This window comes from Fusarium redolens (assembly GCF_020744475.1).
Source record: "Fusarium redolens strain MPI-CAGE-AT-0023 chromosome Unknown BKA55scaffold_5, whole genome shotgun sequence".
In the NCBI taxonomy this organism is placed as follows: Eukaryota; Fungi; Ascomycota; class Sordariomycetes; order Hypocreales; family Nectriaceae; genus Fusarium; species Fusarium redolens.
The window spans coordinates 1435956-1458438 of NW_025763668.1; the positions used below are offsets into that span (position 1 = coordinate 1435956).

At 47.8% G+C, this 22483-nt stretch overlaps 8 protein-coding genes and 1 non-coding gene across 9 annotated transcripts; 5 read left to right on the forward strand and 4 right to left on the reverse strand.

The window, feature by feature from the left end:
• Positions 1-611: 611 nt before the first annotated feature.
• Positions 612-1004, reverse strand: BKA55DRAFT_592137 (uncharacterized protein; the record flags this gene model as incomplete). The annotated part of the gene is made up of 2 exons (XM_046195346.1): positions 612-824; positions 924-1004. The coding sequence occupies 2 exons, from the start codon at positions 1002-1004 to the stop codon at positions 612-614; spliced, it is 294 nt and encodes a 97-aa protein (XP_046052102.1).
• A 599-nt stretch (positions 1005-1603) lies between these two features.
• Positions 1604-3176, reverse strand: BKA55DRAFT_687692 (major facilitator superfamily domain-containing protein; the record flags this gene model as incomplete). Its single annotated transcript, XM_046199103.1, has 3 exons — positions 1604-2753; positions 2805-2908; positions 2955-3176. 3 exons carry the CDS (start codon positions 3174-3176, stop codon positions 1604-1606), a joined length of 1476 nt encoding a protein of 491 aa, XP_046052103.1.
• A 709-nt stretch (positions 3177-3885) lies between these two features.
• On the forward strand, positions 3886-5854 carry BKA55DRAFT_662040 (uncharacterized protein; the record flags this gene model as incomplete). Its single annotated transcript, XM_046197616.1, has 6 exons — positions 3886-3959; positions 4107-4151; positions 4260-4289; positions 4838-4977; positions 5022-5381; positions 5468-5854. 6 exons carry the CDS (start codon positions 3886-3888, stop codon positions 5497-5499), a joined length of 681 nt encoding a protein of 226 aa, XP_046052104.1. The 3' UTR covers positions 5500-5854.
• Positions 5855-6441: 587 nt separating this feature from the next.
• BKA55DRAFT_724453 (uncharacterized protein) lies at positions 6442-7163 on the forward strand (the record flags this gene model as incomplete). The annotated part of the gene is made up of 2 exons (XM_046201078.1): positions 6442-6976; positions 7153-7163. The coding sequence occupies 2 exons, from the start codon at positions 6442-6444 to the stop codon at positions 7161-7163; spliced, it is 546 nt and encodes a 181-aa protein (XP_046052105.1).
• A 1189-nt stretch (positions 7164-8352) lies between these two features.
• BKA55DRAFT_687695 (uncharacterized protein) lies at positions 8353-10478 on the forward strand (the record flags this gene model as incomplete). The annotated part of the gene is made up of 3 exons (XM_046199104.1): positions 8353-9463; positions 9510-9864; positions 9920-10478. The coding sequence occupies 3 exons, from the start codon at positions 8353-8355 to the stop codon at positions 10476-10478; spliced, it is 2025 nt and encodes a 674-aa protein (XP_046052106.1).
• A 1946-nt stretch (positions 10479-12424) lies between these two features.
• Positions 12425-13964, reverse strand: BKA55DRAFT_562492 (uncharacterized protein). The gene has a single exon (XM_046192290.1). The coding sequence runs from the start codon at positions 13712-13714 to the stop codon at positions 12668-12670; it is 1047 nt and encodes a 348-aa protein (XP_046052107.1). The 5' UTR covers positions 13715-13964; the 3' UTR covers positions 12425-12667.
• A 20-nt stretch (positions 13965-13984) lies between these two features.
• On the forward strand, positions 13985-16242 carry BKA55DRAFT_562495 (isoprenoid synthase domain-containing protein). The gene is made up of 6 exons (XM_046192291.1): positions 13985-14636; positions 14718-14863; positions 14978-15302; positions 15591-15680; positions 15726-15977; positions 16031-16242. The coding sequence occupies exons 1-6, from the start codon at positions 14425-14427 to the stop codon at positions 16101-16103; spliced, it is 1098 nt and encodes a 365-aa protein (XP_046052108.1). The 5' UTR covers positions 13985-14424; the 3' UTR covers positions 16104-16242.
• A 680-nt stretch (positions 16243-16922) lies between these two features.
• On the reverse strand, positions 16923-17004 carry BKA55DRAFT_t120. The gene has a single exon. It is a non-coding gene; the product is annotated as a tRNA-Ser (tRNA).
• A 1274-nt stretch (positions 17005-18278) lies between these two features.
• BKA55DRAFT_505821 (putative glucoamylase GMY2) lies at positions 18279-20081 on the forward strand (the record flags this gene model as incomplete). Its single annotated transcript, XM_046187223.1, has 2 exons — positions 18279-18495; positions 18550-20081. The coding sequence occupies 2 exons, from the start codon at positions 18279-18281 to the stop codon at positions 20079-20081; spliced, it is 1749 nt and encodes a 582-aa protein (XP_046052109.1).
• Between the last annotated feature and the right edge of the window lie 2402 nt (positions 20082-22483).

Here is a 22483-nt window from a genome sequence, read left to right on the forward strand (position 1 = left end):
TCTGCGTGCGTTCATGTGCTGAGCATTTTGTCAAATCGCTGAGTGGTCGATATGAAGGTTTTTGTCGATTAACATCCGCTAAAAGATACAGGCTCCTTCAGTGCATCTGGCAGTGGTTGCTGCCCTGTCGACCGCCCTATTTCTGTGGATCACTGGTACTAGAGCGCTGTAGGACACGCGCCGGTGCACGTTCCACATTGAATGTATCCTTTCTCAGACATCATGGTAGCAGCTTGTCTACGGATTAGTAAACACTTAAATAGTATAACTCATTGACTATTCCTATAACTACCAGTTTACCGAAAATGTCTTATGTTATTGAATTCCGTTGAGTTGCGATGGCCAGGTGCAAGCTATTATGTCCCGTAGTTTGTCTGTCAGCAAAGCCTGAATCACTTCACCATGCGACCTGTTAACCAAAGTCCCTGTTCAATTCGGTCATTGATCTCCCCTCTCATTCACGGCTGGTACCAAAGTAGTATTACTAGGCACAGGCAGCTTATCGTGTGATTTCTTTTTGAAGGTAATGATTTATATGATGGGAGACTATGTAATCTTCCTGTAACTAGAAAATGACAGCCTCAGAATGGCTACGGACCAGGTCTTCGGACTCAATCGTCAGCCTCCGATGGCCAGCGTCTAGCGCAATGAAGCATGAACTCGCACATCAACATATCATGCGATATTTGTGCAAGTTGTCTGAGTTGGCGTAGAAAGTCTTCCTCATCAAATCGACGACCAGTTACAAGATCTAATTCAATCTGAGTCTTCTGCCTCATCAGCTGCCTCCGATCCCATGAGGTTCTTCGAATCAATTGCTCGTGCTCTCTATCGTCTAGGGGCACCAAGTAGTCAAAAGTACAGCATGGCCGATTGAACAGACTTATGTGGTGTTCGATACGGCCATTGTAGGTGGTTCAGACATCCATTGTATCGGGATCCCATTCATACGAAGACTGAGAGGATGGACTTCGATCAGCGGGCTCGTACGGATAGTACTTCATTATTTCCGTGTTCTTATGATGCAGATTTATGTGGAATGCAGGAAGTTGAGGCCAGCTGTTTGCTAGGGATCTAGTGGGTGCGAAATATTTATTGGAGGAACATGCTCGCGCCGGTTCGACTTTTATATGTTGGTCTACTGCCGTGATGTGATGTATGTTTGACGTTCTTTTCAGGTGCAATTTTACAGCTCAAACCAATGTTCAATCAATGCGGTACGTAGGAATTGTTAGTCAGAGTAAGATATGCATCACTAATGAGATTGTCCTGGTGAGAGGTATCGAGGCAGTCATTCACAACTAATCCCTTCTACCAAAAATACTGGGTTCAAGCTCAGGCTCACTGTGTGGTCTTCACAATCGTTGCTGAGTTGGAGAATCAGAACAACGAGTCACTCTGGGTATCTACCTACCAAAAGGCTATGATGGTGCAAATTCACGGTGCGCCATATAGATGGATGTTATCAGACAACATGTTGCTGTTCATGATTGCATTGTGATAAACTGATGAAGACCTGTCGGTCTTGTATGAAGAACTTTGAGGAATGACACAATTCCCTGTTAGAATATGCCAAAAACCCACGGAATACCTGAGCCAAACTCTAGTAAGCATATCTTGTAGCACTTGTGTTTCCTTCCCGATCGAGCTTCTTGTTTGTCCTGACAAGCCAGATCTTCATAACCCAAACGCCCGCAATACACATAGTTGCAAATCCAGCATTGCTTGCCATTCCGATCAGATATCGCGGACCATCTGACTTAGGGTACAGATACGCAGTGTAGATGTACGAGGCGTTGGCGATGACGTTGACGATTGACAAGCTTACCGACTTCTTCTCTGCAGTCGAGCCGAGCGTCGCGGAAACCCAGCCAAGAATCATGGAGTTGACTGCATAAGCACCGCTGGCAAATAAGAAACAAGAGATGTATCGGGCAGGCGTATTGAGCGTAACACAGGAGATGATATATCCGACGAGTGCCATTCCCATGCAGGCAGTGATGTGCCAGGTTCGCTCGTTGAACCGACCAGAAGACCATCCTGCTAGGTACCCAAAGAAACCAGAGACAAGGTAAGGCGGGCAAGTCAGAACCAGAGTGATGGTGCTATTGAAGCCGAGGGAGCCAACAACAGTAGGGAAGAAGTTGTTGAAAGAACAAGCAGAAAGATGCATGTTCTGGATGAAGCAGAAGAGCCACAGGCGAGGGTCACGGATAGCTTGGAAAAATCCAGCTCGAGCTCCCTTGCTCTCCTGGAGACCAACAGTATCGCGCAACATTCGATCGTGTGCAAGCTGACGCTCCTCCTCAGTCAACCATCTTGTCGTCAGTGGGCTATCAGCCAGAGTGAAGATTCCGATAATTCCGACTGCGAAGGTCAAGACACCTTCGATGATGAAGAGCCACTGCCATCCCTTGAGTCCGTGATGCCCATCGATCGTTCCGAAAGTGGCTGCCGCGATTAAACCGGAAAATGACGTAGCAAAGATATTGCCCGAGTATAAAATCGATAGTCGCATAGCAATCTCCTTTCGCGTATAGAAGATTGCCAGAAGGTAGAGGGCTCCGGGATAAAAGGGGGCTTCGGCGACACCGAGGAAGAATCGAACGATGACGAGACCTTTGTAGTCTTTGACGAGCGCGGTGCAGGCAGACACGACTGCCCAGCCCATCATGCAAATCGACATGTACAGAGAGGGACGGACGCGTTTCGAGGAGATCAACATGTTGGACGGGATCTGCATGAGCAAGTAGCTGGTCAAAGGTTAGCATCTCCGCAAGGAAAAGAGAAGACATTCATCATACCCGACAAAGAGGATCGAGATACAAGTGTTGTACTGCGTTCCCTTGAGGCCAAGGTGATCTTCGAGACCGTTCAAGCGCGCCTGGGCAATAGCATTTCGATCAAGCTACCAACATTAGCATAGGTCCTCCAAGAGTCAGCATTAAACTCACGTAGTTGAGGAAGTACATCGCCCAAAGAGTAGGCATGATGCGAAAGTCCAACTTGCGAACAAGCCGAATCTCAGCTGGGTCCGTCTTCTTCACCGCACCAGAGTAATCCGCCTCTGGGTCAACAAGGACACCAGGCTTCTCAGCAGCATCAGCAACAGACATTTCGACAAAGTTGTCTTCAGGCTTTTGCTCAATGCTTCCGCGCTTGAAATTGGCAGTCATGATGAATTGTCGAGTAGTTGTGAAGATGAGTGAGTCTGGAGAAGCCAAGATTGGAGCGAGCGGTCTGGCATATTATATATCTTGAGTCTCATGGCAAGGGGAGGATTTCTCCCCATGGCGATTTTCCTGGGGCCCCGGATTCCCCCAGATCAACCTTCGCTAGATCCAATCCAGACCTCGACGCCTCATACTCTCGTGGTTTAGTGTCGGAGGAAGAAAAGGCCGCCAGAATGCGGGGGAGTGACATGGCAGTTAAAGGTGCATGTTGATGGGGTTAACACGCTTGTTACTACTCGATCCAGCTAAAAAGGCTTTGGGGAACCTGCATTGGTGTCATCGAAGTGAAGAGTGAGCATGCATGTGAGATGCTGTCACCAAGCTCATGATATGATATTGGCTTGCAATTGAGTACCGCGAAGCTTCATCATGTCTCCTTTAATGTCCCTTCACTACGGTGTTTATAAAGCGCTATCATCTGAGCCTATGCGCCATTGTCTCGTCTCCCAAGCGACCGGCAACCTATATGCTTTCAGCGCTCTTCTTCAAGACTGCCCGCTGACATTATTATTTTTACTCAAATATTGCCATGATACGGCTGATGATGCTGGGATACCGGTCACGATTATCAATCGATATTTGTTGATAGTGTTGAAGGGTCTGGAATTGACCAATGGTTACTGTGGAGTGGCCTGATCCGCCGGGGGAAGAAATGTCCACGGGGATTTCATTGTCCGCCTTCCGAAATGACACTCTCATGATAGTAGTTGCCCGCAGAATCAACTAGTAACTTTCGCTAAGGAAAAGGGGACGTGAGTTGAAGTTATTACTGTTTTAATCAGCCGGTTCATTCGAGTACTGGATGTGGACCGTGGCTTGTTCTGAGGTTACTCAGCAAAACTCGGTTGCATGTCTTTGGACCCGATGCAAAAGCATTGATCCAAATCACAGAAAACACCATATAGTGGTTCAAGTCTGGTATATAACGGCTCTGGCCTTCTCTGACATGCTTTCCATTGTCCACCTATAATTCATCGCATCTCTTCACAAACATCATAGGTTTTGGTATTTCCATACAAGCTAAAGCGATTACCCTACGGTCATTTCAAATGGTCCGTGTGACGATTTGCGCCTGGCCTATCTTGGAGTACTTTGTCTCCACCTGCAGCGTCCTGTGCGCATAAGCCACTCTGTTAGGACACTAACACCAACGAATACCCGTTGAATTTGGAGTGACTGTTCATCTAACGCAGCCGGCTCCAACCAGATTCATTTTGCGGGCTGCCGAGGCCTGTCAGATCAAACATGCAGCATTAAGGAGCAGAGACCATTCGCTACATGTTAAATCCAGAATTGATTCGCTCAATTGCAATCTTCTAGTAGCACTGGAAGTGACAATGTAACGTCTCCATTTATCTGCTGAATTTAATGTATTGAATTGGACATACAGTAAATCTGTGCCTAACTTCAAGCCTAACATCCAAGGCAGTAGTTTCTCCACGTCAAGACGTATACAGTCTTACCAAGGCAAATCACCCATCTTACAGGATAGATTTTATCAACACGAGTTGGGTTCCCGATACACCAACTGAATAACCTGATGGCCGTTTGGTCTGGGGTACTCATGGCTTGGTCATTTGCGGACGCTGCTGTGTCGAATACAGTTTCATGGATGACGTCGTTGATGAAGACTCAATCGAAGGGCGTGTGAGACGTACAGAAGAATATGAAGACGATATCGACCAAGCTGGCTCTTTAGATATCGAGAGACTGGATCCTATTCGTCACATGGAAGTTTCTCGAGGTAGCGGATTAGTCCTCCCAACAGTCTTTGTACTGCCCCTTCAGCCACTCCCCAGAGCCTGTTCTCTGTAGGCATTGGTCGCAATGCTCACCCACCTGTGATACGATTCATTCGAGTGGACGATCCAAAGTCTCTTCTTATCTACACCGACGGTGCGTGCCTCGGTAACGGACAAGTTGAGCCTAGGGCAGGATGGGCTTTTGTCTTCGGGCCTCTAGAACCAAACACCACTGCGAGTGTAAACGAACGTCTAGAATACCAGGGTCCAATGGGCGATTTCGCCGACCCAACCAGCAACAGAGCAGAGCTTCGAGCTATCATCGGCGCCCTTCGTTTCAGGAACTGGACCAGCGAAGGCTTTACCACTCTCGTCCTGGCGACTGATTCAGAATATGTCGTCAAAAGTGCAACAGAGAGGACACGAGCATGGCTGCGGAAGGGCTGGAGGAAAAGCGACGGAGCGGGTGTAAAGAATATGGATATGTGGCAGGCTTTTCTTGGGGAGGTAGAGCGTTGGGATGAGTATGGTGTCAAGATTCAGCTTTGGAAGATTCCACGGGAGTGGAATACTGAAGCGGATCGGTTGGCTAAAGAGGGAGCGCAGCTTGATGAGGAATTGACCTATAAAGAAAGGCTGGGTATTTTCTCCTAGCTAGAAAAGGCCGAGCGAATGAGTGAGTGATGAAAAACTATACATGGTAACATCATGTGCCGAAGCTAAAGAGCTCCTAATTACAAGCAATTGTTTTCACTTATTCCTTAGTCGCACGCCAAGAGTAACTTCGCCAGTGTCCTCATCATTATATGATTAGCTTAGGGCTGCAGTGACAGTTGGCAGATGTCTTAGCCATTGGTTATTTTCTTTATGATTCTTGGTATCCTCAATAAGCATTACTCTGTACGCTGAGTATGAGTAACCATGTTGGTGCCCATCGGCTTCTAGGTACTCTGTTCCAAAGCATTATGGACCCTACGTTTCAAGTATTAGCCAAATAACTTCAGTGTGGAATAAGCTTTAGCTATCAATATTAAGTCAGAGTATCTAATTAAGCTTACCTAAAGTTAATTATCTGTTAAAAAGCAAGTCTGCTCAGCTTGACTCGTGCTACTGCATTTCAGGTCCGTGATTACACATTAGTGTCACGCCCGCTCGACTTGTAAGCTATCTGAATGGTGGCAGACCTCAGGGGGAAAGATAATGCGGAATTGCCTACACCAAAATCACTGGCCTGTCAAGTTCGATTCCGCAACTTTATTTCCCATCTCAGCCAAGCATCCTATTAGTGTTGACACAGATGCATTTGGTGGAAATGAGTTCCGTCTATGGGTGATACAATCAGACCATAAATGAAGGTTGGCGGTTCTTGTTGCACATTCACGCTCGTTCTTTTTCGACCTTCATCTTCACCCTTTCTTGTCTTCTTCAGTCTCTCATTTAGTTGCTTAACATCACTATTATTCACCATGGTTGCCGCTCATTTCCTGATACTCTATATGGCCGCTGCCGTTGCAGTAGCTGGACCTTGCAAACTTCAAAGCTCCTCTGTCATTTTCTCTGAAACAACTCTATCTACCTCACTCCTTGAGACGACTTCCACCGAAGTACCCATCGAAACCCCGACGGTGGAACCAACAAGCACTGCTGTCGTTCAAACATCGGTAACCTCTGCTGCCGAAACTACAGCGGTCACTGCCGTGACAACCCTCAGCTCGGTAGAAACCACCACTGAGGCAGCCTCAACAACCTTAGAGACCGCAGCACCTCCGCAGGGCATTTCTTGCCTTGCTTCAGACGGCGAGTGCTTCGGTGCCATCAAAATCGAATGCGGTTATATCATCACAGGAGGCTTCAGCTTACCTTTCCTATCGACTCTCGACGCCTGTGTTGGTGCGTGCAACGACAACTCGGGTTGCGCCGGCTTTTCTCATAATGGTGTTAATTGCTACTTGGTCTCAACCTATGACTATGCTACTGCACCTTCGATTGGATGGGTGGCTGGTAAGAAGGGAGATTGTGGTCAATAGACGGAGGGGTGCATTCAATCTGTCTTGCTGTCACGAAGTTGCATTTATCAAAGTACCACTAACAGAATTGAAGGAGGAATCCTTATCAGTACCTTTCATATATATGTTTTTCCAAAACCTTCTCTGAGCCCAATTACTACACTATTATAGCAAATTCTTGAACAATTTCTTCGTAGCCGACCTTGATTCTAAGGTTGGGATAGTTAACGCACCCGGTCATGTCGTCTTAATACATTTGTAGCAAGAGTAGTACTGTCTTGCCAAGAGATACCTTGTAGTTAGTGGTTTACCTTTGCGGTCCTCATGAACGACGACTGTTTAAGACAAGTAACAGTTCTGATGAAAGCTATACCACAAATAATCACAAGAGTTGTTAGTAGAAACTTGATACACTCTTTAGAGACTAAGAATTGTAACCTGAAAAGGCATGATTATAGCTTTGAGTTCATCTCTTAGCCGAGCCTGCGATCCGTCGTTCTGAAGCTGAATAAACTGATCCGAGAGATTGCTGCAATCATGAATAAAACGCGCTAGTATGAAGGTAGTACTTTCCTCAGAGCTCTACTATAAATCCGTTTTGCGGCGAAGACCTGATCAGAAGTCTCCTCTTGGAGTTGAATCATGATGGCTTATTGAATGTTTTGAGTGGGCACAGCTTTATTCTCGATTTTGTCGGTAGTTCACAATAAAACTTGGGTCCTAAGATATTCAGAGCATACTCAGCATGTCTTCATCGTTTCGCAAATAAATTGATCATCTATAGTAATTATGTTTCATGTTGATGTTAGTATGAGCGACGAGCACTTCAATATTCACACCAGTGCTCTCCGGCATCTCTGAAAGAACATGCCCCACCCGAAAGGCCAGTTACAATCTTTGTAGAACAGCAGTTTCAGTTTCTGGGGGCTTGGAACGAATAAGATTGCTTTGGACATCCTTGATTGGCTGTGTTCCATAAGGCAACCGGTTCGCTGGTTGCCTCACCTTGCACCCCCAAAACCAACCCCGCTGCACCCCGTTCTCAAAATGCACTACGCAATCAACTTCAAGTCAGTGTGCTCCCACCCAATTGTCCTTCACTCGAAACATAGTTTACCGAGATCTGTTGCCAGAGCCATCTCGCCAACGGGTTGCCACAGTGCCTGTGTAGACAAGACCAGGAAGAGGAGCGGAAACATCGAAACGACGCAACTCACAGGTCAGTACTTTCTTTCGGAAAAAGAAAAATACCAAACAGCAGACGTACTAAATGAAAGGGGGGTTGGCCTACAGCTTCCTTCGCCTATGGCTTAGTTCAACCGTTATCAAAACCAATAACCTATTGCTCCAAGAGCATTCGTAGACGACAATATGGGCTTACACAAACTGCCAGAGCAGCCTGAAAGATCAAAATCAGAGATTCATCCAGAACCTCGTTCAGGCCGAGCCTCTCGTCGATCATCAGCCGATGAATACAATGCCCATCATGGCTCTCATACCCGATATGCTTCAGAAGGGCACTTGAATTATTCTACACGAATCATTCAACGTCAATTACTCAACAACAGCCCTGTCTCAGTTATATTTCGACGTCCACGCAATCAAAGTGCTTCTATGTCTGAGATCCAGGCTGAGGTGTACCGTCTTTTGAAAGCGATAGAAAAGGACTGGACCGATATCGACAATACGCGCTTGCAAGGCGACGTTGCCACCCTGAAGCTCGCGGAAGACGTGAGGACCTATCTTTCTTTCATACTCAAAATACATGAAAACAGTCAACCCTGTTTCCTGCCTCGATACCAGCGCGATGTTGTCCCTTTTCTTATATGTTTTCCTCTTTTGACATTCGTCGCACTCTTTTCTGTTATTTTCGACGGCCTTGTGTCTTTAGCATCAGGTCTAAATGATACTCTGACTTTCCACAGTCTGCTCTTCCCATCAGCTGTGGTCAGTGGAAATGACCACGAGTTTCCAGAGATCCTATCGAAATACGCTCAACAGTCTCGCAATTGGCGCCACCTCATGGATCGCTTGCTTCCTCTTTTGCGTTGTGAACAAGATTTCCGGTCTTCGCAGCAGCTTCTTGAGGTAACGAGCTTATGTTCTGCCCTTTTTGACTCGTTACGGAAAAACGGCTCGACCTTGGATCACGTAGATGCGCGTCTTATGGGAGCACTTCAGAGAATCGAGGAAACATTGGAAAGGTTGAAACGGAGATTTAGGCGAAAGCTGGATGAACCAAATCACACATCTGGGCCGACCGAGCTCATCTTTGAGTTTCCGGATAATATCAGACATGTCTGTACGACGATGCCATGGACTATTCGTCCAGCGCTATTAGTCTTGTGGGGCGTCTGTTGGATGTTCATCATCGGTCCTGGCGATGGAGAGCCTAAGGGGCTCAATGCGTCTTTTCCGACATGCTCACCTCTACCGATCGATTTTTACTTCTCTGGCGATATTGGTGTCACTAGCTATACAGGTACGTTCCATGTCTTGCTCCAAGTTTAGACTCTGACAATTAATAGCTGGATTTGAAGACTTTCTTATCCCAGATCTTAGCAACATAGGGCATTGCAATGGGCCAGATGTTGCTGAATTTCTAAATGGGGACATAGGATCAATCGGTGATCAGATCGATTCTATGTACTTTGCCCAGGCGGCCCCGCAAGATCCAGATTTCCTGGCGCTTGATGTTTTGCAAAAGAGCAGTTCAGGGGATATCCAGCGGTCTAGGAAGGAACCTGGCAAACTCAATGGAGTGCTACCACCTGCTGTCACTGCAGATTTAATACTACAGAGCTATGGTGATGCCAGCCGCCAAGAGCCATTCAAACCAGCGGTTAATGTTGCATTGGTTGGTCAGGAAAATCAAGATGCTTGGTATGTGACGGAAGACCTACGTGGCGTCACATCATGTGCTAAACTCAAATTCAAGCAGTAGCCAGAAGGGCAAAACTCGCTTTGCATGCCACGAATGCCAGCAGACATTTGCGACGTCCTTTACTCTGAACCGGCACCAGTTAGAAGCGCACAAAGATGCATCATCCATCCCTGAGGAGTCGTTCCCATGCCCTAATACAGGCTGCAAGAGGTCCGAAGGGGGACCGCAGTTCAAACGTCTTTACAACCTGAAAAGACATCTTCAAGTTTGTAAACATGATCCAAATGTTTCAACCTTTTCGGCTGAGTCGGACGGAACAGAAGAGCAACCGTTGTCTCAGCCAACTTCAACACCAGCCTTACCCCATGAACTGCAGCCTGCGGAACCACCATCAGAGGAGGCATCCGAAGAGAGTAGCGTCAAGAAAAGGTTGAGGTCCGAGAGCGATGCTGAACTGAGTGACGAATCTTTACTGAGAGAGATGAGGAAGAAGTTTAAGCGAATGGCTCAAGAGGTCAACGAGAAGGAAGATGCATATCTGCAAGCTTTGGAGGGCCTGGAGTCCTTTGGAAAGACCATCCAAGTCCTGGAGGATTCTCTCCGGAAGTCCTAGTCGGCCTTTTGCTCATCGCGCCGATAAGGCCAGGCTCAAAAAAAGATGGGAAGATCAGATGGATTCTTTTTGTCAAAAGATATCTACATATGCAGAACTATACTAGACTAGGTAACAACTCACGCAGATGTGTACGCTGAATATTCCCTCATTCGTTATTCGACATGTCAGACGATGGATCAGCATGCCGGTCTTGCATCTTGAACGTGGGATTGCCGCTGTCTATATCTTAGCTGACCTCTAGGGGACAGAAAACGTAAGACTGGCCTCCACCAAAATGCAGCGATCTACCACCAATCTGAGTCTCAAATTTTGTCCCCCACCCTATGTTGAGAAAGCTCGTGGATCCCGCTTATCCACATGGCAGGCGAGGATTGCAGAAATATGATATATCATCGCGGTCCAGTGGCCAAAACGAGCTTGCCTCGGCGTTACGACTGGGTACGTCAACGCTACTGCAACTGGCAACTTGGCAGCGGAATGCCGACTTTTCTGATCATGCAAGTTGGGCATGAAGCCAGGTGAACCGACAAAGTTCAAACTTGCAGTTCCGATGAAGGTTTAGAACCAGCAACCAAACGTTGAGACACATGCTTCCGGAGCAGCACCGAGTTAATATAAAACTTAACCGCACGTGCGGGAGCGGACCGGAGGCTATCCGGAGCTAAACAACAAATTGCAGAAGAGCCACTAGCGCTTCTAAAGTATTCGTAATACTGATGTCGCAGCCCGCACCAAGCCGCAAGAGGACATGCTACAAGGTTACTGCCTGGATTCTGAGGGCACACTAGGCAAGACCATGTTACACTACAGCGGCAAATGCGTGATGGGTTTATGTTCCATCGTTTATGAGTGATTTTACTGTACTTACTTAGACGAGGGCGTACGATTGAGCCTATGCTCGCTTGTTGCAGCGCACACGTTGGCCCACTTGTTCCCATCAGGAGGGTCCTGGAAGCCAAATGGATTGCAGGCATATTTTGCGGGCTGGCTTTGACAGGTCCTTTAGTCTAGTGATGTAACATCAGATACGATACGTCTGTGATTTCCGGGTCGCTTGGCATACTAATAAGAAAGAAATTGGGTTAATTAATCGTATTGAATACGTTTTAATACTAAGTTAAATGGATTGCATCAATTCGCAAAGATCGCAGAAATGCCCCTCGTTATCAGTTCCTCCTACCATTATCATTAGCTTGGCACTACACAGCAGCCTCCAGAGAATGATCATGCTATTTTCAGAGCCGTTTGCGCTAGAGCAAATTTGCCCCAGTCATAAACCTTGTCACTGACTAGCAAGGTAACGGTCTTCCAAAGACTTGGACAGAAGGAATTGAATGGCAAGAAAAAAAACGTGTCGGGCCCTGCTTTGGCTTGATCTGCTGTGCAATCGTCTGTTGATCAGTAAAGACACTAATTGCCACTTTATCGTCATGTCATACTGATCCGAGTCAGTATCAGATGTTAAACCAATGCTAGAGAAGCTATATCATTCTGGCAAGGTCAAGGGTCCTTCACTAAGCCTCACCCGCCAGCCCGCAGCTAGAAACAATCTGTGCCGCTGAATAAAACCGTTGCTCGAGGGATTGTGGACTAGTCTCAGGGTAAACCACCTGATGCAATCGCAATGGACAATGGTGGTGGTTTGCGTAACTCTCACCAACTCTGTACATGGTTTAGCCCTTTCCATTCGGTATCTTGACTTGTTTTGTTCTAGTGGCCGTTGTTACCTTTCTCCAGTATTTTGCGCTGATCGGGAAGGCTTGAGAATGCTACCCTGTTACTGGGACTTTGTAGCTTTGAGCTTGGCGGTACCGAGGTTCTGGCTCTCGTGACAGGCGGTGTTGTAACCTTGAGAGTGTCATCAGAAAAGAAGGTGTAGCCGCCGTAGCGCATGGAATCAATATTGAGTTTGGTTAACATGCTTCATACAGGTTTCGACGATGGTTAGAATGAGCGCGTTTGAGCTACATGGCCCTATCTCAAGCCGTGGTGATCACCCAACTAAATTGAATCATGGCCGCCTTATCACCGAGCCTCCATCAAGAATTCCACAATTGTTGGTTCTAGAAAGGAATTGGTATTTTTATTGAAACATAAGAAACGTGAACCAAGTACGTAAGTGCTAGAAATCAAGCGGTATCAAAGCTGCTAAATCATGGATATCCCTCTACTCCATAACCCTTTGTTCATGGTATCGACCTCGAGTTCGAATCCTGGTGGCTTATCGAGTCTGCGCTCGTGACACTTCCTGTGACAGAGGTACTGTTGAGTGACTCGATCTTTGCCATCTTCTTTCTCTTCTCAAACTCATCCAACAATGCATGGATCGTACCCAATGGAAACTCGTGTATCATCGGCCTTGTAGATGCGGGGCAAACGTTTGACTCGTGATCCTTGAACTCCTCCATGGCTAGATTCAATCGTAGCAATTGTTTCCACGAAACAATCGCATCACCAATTAAAAAGGTCGGTACCCTCGCCATGGCCATCTCCTCGAGGATCCAGCGCCGGTGGAAGAAGTTCCTGTTGAGGAAATCCGCAGTTCCAACGGCAGCGTCGCTTTGAGGGTCGAATAAGTGGATAATGGGAATTGCCCACTCGTGATGGGGCGAGTAGTTCTCAGGATGTTCCTCCTTGTCGCCGGGTTCTTGCCACGTCTCGGGCATGGCAGTGTCGAATGCTTGGATGAGCTGGATGCCCAGATCTGTCTGCGGTATCTTGAGTCCCACCCAGCCCACTACCATCTGCGCGCGCTGGTACACGTGGTACATGATGACTCTGCTCTTGGAGTTTTCTCTCGAGTCCATCGAGTTGATGCAGATGCAGTCGATCCATACCCGCAGTTTCGGCCTGTTGTCCAGCTCCCTCCCGCCGAAATGTCTGAGAAGGCTCCTCAGCCAATTCGGTGACTTTCTCTCCCTGCCTAGACTCTCGCTCGATTTGCTCACGGCGGGGTAGAAGACGGCTCGGACATGTTTGAGGGCGAGGGCGATGTGGACGGGGACGGGAATTGGATTTCGGTCGAGAATGATTCTGTCTTGATCTGCGGGGTCGCCGAGTAATGAGGAGATGGCGATGAATTCGATGTCTCGGCTTAAAGGGAGAGTAACGAGGCGACAGACGACTTGATCGTTGACTGTGTTTGCTGGTTCAATCTCCAAGAAACGGACCTCGTCTTTGGAAGTGCTTAGTCTGGAGTATTGGATCCTTGGTCGTCGTAATTCGGATGCCATTTTCGTATGGTGATGCAATGCGATGCAGTGCAGTCAGCAGTGCAGTGCCGTGTACCTACGCCGTAATGCAATGGCAGTCAGTTAATGCGAACCGCTGTGACGGGCTGTTGGTTTGTCCGTCTGTTGGTTGTTGGTTCGTTTCGCGTATGCAGGTCGATGTGTCAGGAAGGTGAATGGCAGTCCACTTCGGCACTGCTTGTCAGCAATATGTAAGGATAAACCCAAGAAGATGGTTCAGAGCAAGCAATTCTTTTTTTCTTCCCTCCTCCCCCTGGCCAAGCTCCCACTTTTATTACATCCCCGCCCCCCCTCTCCACTAACATGGTCTAGACTGCCCCTAGGAACCCTCCCCGGCACGCAAACGGAACCATCCACGGAGACCATCTCTAGCGTCGTCCAGTGCACCTTAGTCTGGTGTGTAGTCTCGGCAAGGTCCTCCCTCTGCAATCAAACCAACAGACAGACCAGACACAGAAATCAGGCCTCCTCTAGTGTGAGTATCTACCAACAGCCAACATGCAGGTCAGTGGTGGAGTTGTAAAGTCCCTTTAACCACCCGTGTCTTCCGCTCGCTCGCTCGCTTTCAAAAAGTAGTCAGTCCCCTACCCGGCTTACCCAACTTAAATCTTCCTTCTCGTAGGCGAACAGACCTTTTACCCCAAAGTCCAAGACTCTCCATTACGGCCTAAACGAAAATCCTCATACACACAATGGTACCCAGCCTAATCACACCGCCTCCAAGCCGCTCTGGAGAAGCCACACCACCAAAAGATGCCTGTCTGAACCTGGTCAACGGTGCCGAACCCGAGGGACACTGGATCAAACTTCCAGAGGCGCTGTTCTCGTCGATTATGGCTGTGGAACCAGAAGTCAATCCCTTGTACAAGACATCGAAAGGTTTATCAGACGAATGGCTGAAAACGTAAGTCCAGTTGGGGAAAGGATTCAGCTCCATCCATCTCGGTAACGTTTGAGACATTGCTCGCTAACAGCCTTATTACAGTGCATTGCGCATGAACGATAAAACTGCGAGCATCTGGAGTCGGCTTGATATTGCCTACATGAGCGCAATATGCGCCCCGCATGCTGAAATCGAAACACTTAAGCTGATGAATGACTGGAATGGATGGGTCTTTGCATTCGATGACCGTAAGTCAAACAAACAAGCAAACAAAACCGAGACTCTGATATTCTAGAACGGCCCGCGCCGCTTTTGCATATTCCACGGAAGAAAAAAAGTGGCTTCCGCTAACAGAACAATAGCCTTTGACGAGGGAACATTTGCCAATGACCCCATCAAAGCAGCTGAAGAAGTCATCTATACACTCGCGACCCTCGATAATATCCATCCCGTAGTATCCCCCGACGAGAACCCATTACGACATACCCTCCAATCCTGCTGGATGCGTTTCAGCCAACACGCGAGCCCAAGTCTACAGTACAGATGGAAGAAACACCTCACAATGTACTGTGTCGGCGTACTGCAACAGGTTGGCGTCCAGCACAGAGCGACACGGCCTACAATCGAGGAATACATGGACATGCGCGCTGGTTGCGTAGGAGCTTACCCCTGCATTGGACTCATGGAGTAAGTACCGTGCCCTGCCATCTTGTTGATTGCGATCCGCGGTTTCAGTCGCTGCACTGTAAATGTCACTGTAAAAGACCAAAGACCACAAGCGTGGTTGGAAAACTCTTCTAGGTTTTTTGGCGGTTTCACCTTCGCCTAAGACTATCCTTGTTCTGGCCAAGCTGCAAGCCATCATTCCACGGCAGTTCGACTCGTTTGGCACCCAATTGGCCACTGAGCGAGAATGTTCCAGGCCTGCGACTCAACCAATCACAGCGAAAGAGCATCACTAACTGGGCCGTTCAGGTTCGCTGAAGGCATCGATATCCCCCAATACGTCATGGACCATCCATCAATGCAAGCGATATCACGAATCACCTGCGATTTAGTTACATTGTATGACCTTCCAGAAGCCTTCCATTCCCCCGCTAACAACGGCAGGCAAAATGACTTGTGCTCGTACCGAAAAGATTTGATTCAGGGTGAAGAGAGTAACATCATCTTCATCTTGAAGGACCAGGGAATGACAGATCAGCAAGCCGTTGACCAGATTGGGGAGATGTTATATGACTGTTACCGAAGATGGCACATGGCCTTGGCGAATCTACCGTTCTGGGGTGAGGGTATTGACAGGGATGTTATAAAGTTTGTCAATGGATGCCGAAATATCGCACTCGGCAACTTGCACTGGAGGTATTTGCAGCCATCCCTTTCAACCGAGTCTGACATGCTGACAAGATGCACAGTCTTTACACATTCAGATATCTTGGCAATGATGGTCCAGAAGTCAAGAGGACACGCATGATGAAGCTCCCTTAGGCGAAGAATTGTTGGGGATGAGAAGCGAGAAGCGAATTGGGTGGAATGATGTCGTGAGCTGACCCTTCAGGCGAGAACAAGGGGGTTTTCGCTTCTAGAAGGAAAGGGTCAAATCCACTTTAGATACCCGTATACGAGAAATTGACTTCTGTTTCAGTTGGTTGAACTTGCATTCCAGTGATTGTGGCTTTCATTTTCGTACATGCAGGTTGAAAACCGGTTTGTGAGTGTTGGCTGTTGGTTGTTGGTTGTTGGTAAGACAGGTTGGAAGAGGAATGCTTACTATCTCCGAATTCCTTGCATCTTGGAAGAATATCATGGTATCTTCATATGTCTCGGGTGTTGGTTCTCATTACTCAGACCGGCAATTCCAAAGAGAGAGAGAGACAATGTTGAAAAATCGTTTATTGCCGTGCAGATGAAAGAGGCTTTGAATTCGCCTCCAAAACTGATTGATGCTGTTCTGGAGGTTCAACATAGCCATGTCCGACTACCTGCATGAAGGGGCACCAATTTGCGTCAAACAAGAAAGCCGCCTCTTGTCGCAATTGTTTCTGTTCACATTCGTAGACATACGATAAGCAAGAGGAGAGTGCCATTATTTCAGCGTAACTGGCTTATCAGCTGAGAGACCCAGTAGTTGTAATGTATACATCGTTTTCCAACCAAGACTCGTGTATATATTTATCCCCGTTCCAGTAACGACAAATTTAACCGGGGGAGCAAGATTCACCTAGCCAATTCATTAGAATGGAAGACAAAATAATAAAAAGATAGCATTCAATATAGAACAAGATATCACAAAAAAAGATATCCAAACGACGCAGGCCTGATTCGAACAGACGCCTCCGAGGAGAATAGATTTCTAGTCTATCGCATTAGACCACTCTGCCACTGCGCCTTACGTAATGGATATCTGATCATCTGGAACATGGCGCTCATACGTCTGCAGGCACTGTGAAATGAGAGAGGACTGATGTAATCATATAATCTCGATTCGTCAGTGATTAATGGCAGAAAAGTATTGATATTACCTAATAAACGTCATGTCCTAGTACGAGGTTTTGTTGAAATGGTGATAGGCTGGGAAACGCAAATTTGGAAAAACATGCTTTTGGTGAAGCAAATGCATAATACCATTTTCAACGACAAATCAAATAAAGAGATAGTTCATTAAAAGCTCAATGTAATGGTAGATTAAAACAGGATAAGTTTAGTTCATATTTGTCGGCTATTTCTTTGGCTAGAAGAGCTGACTCTTGCTCTTTGTTCCAACATCAGCATACCCTATATCAACTAACAGGAAAAGGCATAGATATTATGATTAAGGTTTGGTTACAATGCGGCAAGGAAGACAATAAACAGTTTTCTATATTTAGGAATTAATATAACGAGAAATGGTTATAGCTGTTTATTTCCGCTTGCCATGGAAAGTTTGTCTCTATTGTCGTTTTCGTTGGTCCAGAGTGAGCTGCCTGTTCTAGATTTGTGATCTCATGAGAACCATCTCATGCAATCAAACATCTAGCTACTGCCAGTTTGAAGCAATAATGAGCCAAAAGTGACACACAAACATCGCGGCTATAGGCGCTCATCTCATCCGAACATTCAGGCTGCCGCGGTTGTTACCCAAAACAGTCTAGCCATCCAGTCATTAAGCTTTCGGCTCATCCAAGTCATAGCCGAGAACCATGTGATATCGTCAGACTCAACGGCCGTTGGGAAAAACCCTCAATTCACTTCACTTCATAAACCAAGTCAAAAGGCCCGATACTTATGAACTGCATATTTACCGTGCCGCATTCACGATATCATCACTATCATCTGGTGCGTGAAAAGGACCGATGTGACCTGATGAGCTAAGCCCAGGGGAGCATCTCGAGTGCGGGGATGACGGGATGATCAGCGAACTTACCCCAGAAACGTCGTGAGGCTAAATCGGGGTTTCTGGGGTTGAGGTTGCTATTGGTTAGAGAGGTTGGAGATTCTCGGCGTAATTAATTCGATAGTGCAGTTAGAAATATGCAAGACGTGACGGTTTCGTGATGAGGAACGATTCCGCGTCTTCTGAGTTGGATATATAAGTCAGATCATCCTGCCAGTGATCTGCATCAACAGTCCTCTCCGTCCTTCGTTCCTCACCGCTGCCATTTTTTGTTCCAGCATTCACAGAGAATGTTTACTCAGATCTTGTATGGCCTTACGGCCTTGTCGGCCCTCCAAGGCCAGGTCACTGCATCACCTGGTGGTTCCAGCCTCGATCGCTTCATCTCCAAAGAAGCCGACATCTCGATCAAGGGCGTCCTTGCAAACATTGGCGCGGATGGCAAGCGAGCTCAGGGCGCAGCACCCGGTGCCGTTGTAGCAAGTCCATCGCGAACAGACCCAGACTGTGAGTGAACCTCGGAGAAAGCGTCGGAAAACCGTTGACTGACAGGAATTCCAGACTGGTACACATGGACCCGAGACTCCGCGTTGACGTACAAAGTTCTGGTTGAGCGCTTCATCCACGGAGACAAGTCTCTTCAGCGCAAGATCGACGAATACGTCTCTGCCCAAGCCAAACTCCAGGGCGTCACCAACCCATCTGGTGGCCCTGAGTCTGGCGGTCTTGGCGAGCCTAAATTCCACGTCAACCTCACAGCCTTCACAGGATCTTGGGGTCGTCCCCAGCGCGATGGCCCTCCTTTGAGAGCTACTGCTTTGACACTTTACGCCAACTGGCTTGTTTCTCATGGCGATCGCTCCAAGGCCATCAACAAGGTGTGGCCCGTGATTGAGAAGGACCTTGCATACACCGTCAAGTTCTGGAACAGGACTGGATATGATCTTTGGGAGGAGGTCAACGGATCTTCCTTCTTCACCCTCTCTGCTTCGCATCGTGCTCTCGTCGAGGGAGCCGCTCTTGCTAAGAAGCTTGGCAAGTCCTGTTCCAACTGTGCAGCCAACGCCCCTCGTGTTCTGTGCTTCATGCAAAGCTTCTGGACTGGCAGTTACATCGACTCGAACATCAACGTTAACGATGGCCGTAAGGGTCTTGATGCTAACTCCATTCTCTCGTCAATTCATACTTTTGATCCTTCCTCGAAGTGCACCGAGTCAACCTTCCAGCCATGTTCATCAAGGGCTCTTGCGAACCATAAGGCAGTAGTGGACTCTTTCCGATCTATCTATGGTGTCAACAAGAACAGAGGTAAAGGCAAAGCTGCTGCTGTCGGTCGATACAGTGAGGACGTGTACTACGACGGCAACCCTTGGTACTTGGCTACTCTTGCCGCTGCCGAGCAGCTGTATGCTGCTGTCTACCAGTGGAACAAGATCGGATCCATCACCGTTGACAGTGTGTCGCTCCCATTCTTCGGCGATCTTGTCCCAAAGATTTCCAAGGGTACTTATCGCAAGAACAGCAAGACATATAAGGCTATCACCAAGGCTGTCACTTCATATGCCGATGGCTTCGTTGCGGTTGTTCAGACATACACTCCCAAGGATGGCTCCCTCGCTGAGCAGTTTGATAAGTCTACTGGAACTCCCAAGTCAGCTGTTCATCTCACCTGGTCCTACGCTTCCTTTGTCGGTGCCGCCGAACGTCGCACTGGCGTCGTTCCTCCAGCTTGGGGCGAGAGCAGCGCCAACAAGGTCCCAGCTGTTTGCGAAGCAGCTCCTGCGTGTGACACCACCATCACCTTCAATGTGAAGAACGTCGATGTCTCATCTGATCAGAAGGTTTACATTGTTGGCGGAATCACGGAACTTTCCAACTGGGCTCCTGCTGATGGCATTGCACTTGAAGCATCCACAAGCACTAAGGGTTTGTGGACAGTGAAGGTGAAGATTCCATCTGATACTAGCTTTGAGTACAAGTACATCAAGAAGACGAGTGATGGAACAGTCACTTGGGAGAGTGACCCCAACAACAGTGCTGCAACGGGCAGCAAGTGCGGAAGTAGTAGTACGATCAACGATGAGTGGAGGTAGAGTTTGGTATTACCAGTATTGTAATTAGTTATTTTGAGGAACAGGGCGCCGGATATGTCAAGATAATGAACGAAGATAAAAATACAAAGTCTGATAATATGGCTTACAACCATTTGTGCCGAGTATATCGCTTCTTTGCGGTTCTATCGACTCTTTTCCATTGTTATAGATAACGCATCTATGGGAAGAACCCAGACCAGCAGGATGCTAAAGTCAGAGGTCTTTGGTGACGAATCGCATAAATAATCGCATGACCATACGATGTTGTTCCCGGCAACTCGGCACTTTGAGTTCCCGAACTAACCCATGTCGAGATCATTACAGAAGATATCACTGAGAAGTGGATTAAACCTGCATGCCTTATCGTCAGGCCCCAGTTGTCGCATATCAACGATTGGCGATATCTGCGGGACGTCTCTAGACTTACCTGAAGGATTTGAGGCGAAAACTTAAAGAATACACAGCATCAAGCGCACATTAGTCGAGTCGAACAAAGTTTGTGTATTAAACATAGATAGAGTACATAGGAACCACAGAAGGATCGCTGTTTAAAATCTTAAGGAAGCGGGTCTAGCCTCGAGTCTTGCAGTTGGTACAGTAGTCCATAATGATAGTGCATGAGTTGGAAAGGCGTATATGGCCGCAGATATCAACACCGTCGTTCTCCTTGGCACTCTCGCGGCTATGAAAAACTTCGGTTAGTGTCAACTTCACTGAAAGGAGGAAATAACTCACGCTTCTTTGACGTCTGAACCTTTCATACCGATCCCATAATCGTCACACTGGAACTTGGCAATGCATGCCGCTTGGCCGACAGACGCTGCTACCAGGATACCTTTGGTAGAGCGGCTGTAGCGAGAAGCGTAGTCGCTGTACATGGTGTCGTCTTCGAACTTGTTGATCGCTCTGTCGCAAGCTTCACGAAGTCCCTTCTTAGACAGACCATCACCGGTGCCGCATTGTCCACCACCGTCATTATCGACGGCAGTCTGACTCGGCAACGGCGTGGACACTATTGACGGTTCACCTACACCGACCGACTGGGTAATTTTTGTAATACCTGGGATGTTGATGTAGTCGAGTACGTACGCTGACCAGACCAAGACCGTCCCGTCTGTAGTGGTAGTGATGGGCTCTTGGATGGGCTCATCACTTATAGGGCCAGTGTCGGGTGCCGATGTGATCTGTGAAGGAAATTCTGCGTATGCGATGCACTGATCGTCAACCAAGGTGGTCGTTGCGTAGTATCCCTCGCCGCTGACTGTAGTTGAGCACTGACAATATGGCGTCTCAACTGCAGGGCCGCCATGAATGACACATGGGTAGTAGGTACGAGTTGCTTCTTCGTCAGTGGACATTGGGATACCGGAGGTATCGCTAGTACCTCGGGTCTTGGTTATCAGCGTGCTGGGGACTGTTGTAACAGAGTATGTATCAGAGCCTGTTGTGAAAGTGGCAGTTGCTTCTGTATTCGAAGTCAAATCGGTTGAATAGGTAGCCGTAGAATCTTCGGTGTTGATGGTAGAGGCTGCCTCTGTATCGGTTAGGCTGGTAATGGTTGACTCTTCTACGGTCGTAGAGCCCGTAAGGCCTCCAGTCTCAGTCTCATTCCGACCATCGTCACCAAAAATCTCGGCCCATCGTGCTTCCAGAGCGGCGACTATGTCTAGATCAACATCCGCAGTGTAGGCATCTTCGGGGATAACTCCGACAGGGTTGGTGTCGGGAACACCAGCCCAGATAAACTCCGGTGCCAATGTCACAGTTGCAGTGGCCTGAGTTTCCGTGGCACAGCTGACGATTGTTGGACAGTCGCCAAATTCGGTCCTGAAAGGTAGTGTCAGTGCCCTTCCCTGGTGTCCGAGATATATCATTGTGTACATACATGATCTGGGTACCCTCTGAAGTCATGTATGAGACGGTTCTGGTACAGTCCGGTTGTGTTGCAGCCGTGCATTCCTCTGAAGTCGTCGTTGCCTCCGTAGTGGTGGCTGTGGCAGGCTCTTTTGTAGTTGATAGTATAGTTGAATCCGCTGTAGACTTATCGTTATCCTTCGTTGAGGCATCGTCGTCGTCGTCGTTGTTGCCCTTGTCACCAGGTTCATTCTGTGGAACGGGGTTAGCAGTTGGGGCAGGAGGCTTGGCCACGTCACCACCTCCTTTGCCACCGTCCAACTTCCAAAACCATCCAAATGGAAAGATGACAATAGCAACACCATTATGATCTGTAGTGGTAGTCGTGCCAGTAGAGGAAATATAGACTTTGTTCTGCTCAGGAACATATGTTGCTACTGTACCATCCGTGCCTGTGACAATGCCATTCTCTGAGGTAACAGCTGAAGACGGCAGGCTATCTGTTGTTTTCGGTTGCTTTGGGATCGGTAAGGTCTTTTCACTCGCCA

Excerpts from the sequence above, each read along its gene's own strand:
- BKA55DRAFT_562495 (XM_046192291.1), top strand. The coding sequence starts at position 14,425 with ATGGTACCCAGCCTAATCACACCGCCTCCAAGCCGCTCTGGAGAAGCC. Across the intron at positions 15,303-15,590 it reads CCCTGCATTGGACTCATGGA|GTTCGCTGAAGGCATCGATA; the intron begins GTAAGTACCGTG and ends TGGGCCGTTCAG. Across the intron at positions 15,978-16,030 it reads CTCGGCAACTTGCACTGGAG|TCTTTACACATTCAGATATC; the intron begins GTATTTGCAGCC and ends CAAGATGCACAG.
- BKA55DRAFT_562492 (XM_046192290.1), bottom strand. The coding sequence starts at position 13,714 with ATGGCATCCGAATTACGACGACCAAGGATCCAATACTCCAGACTAAGC.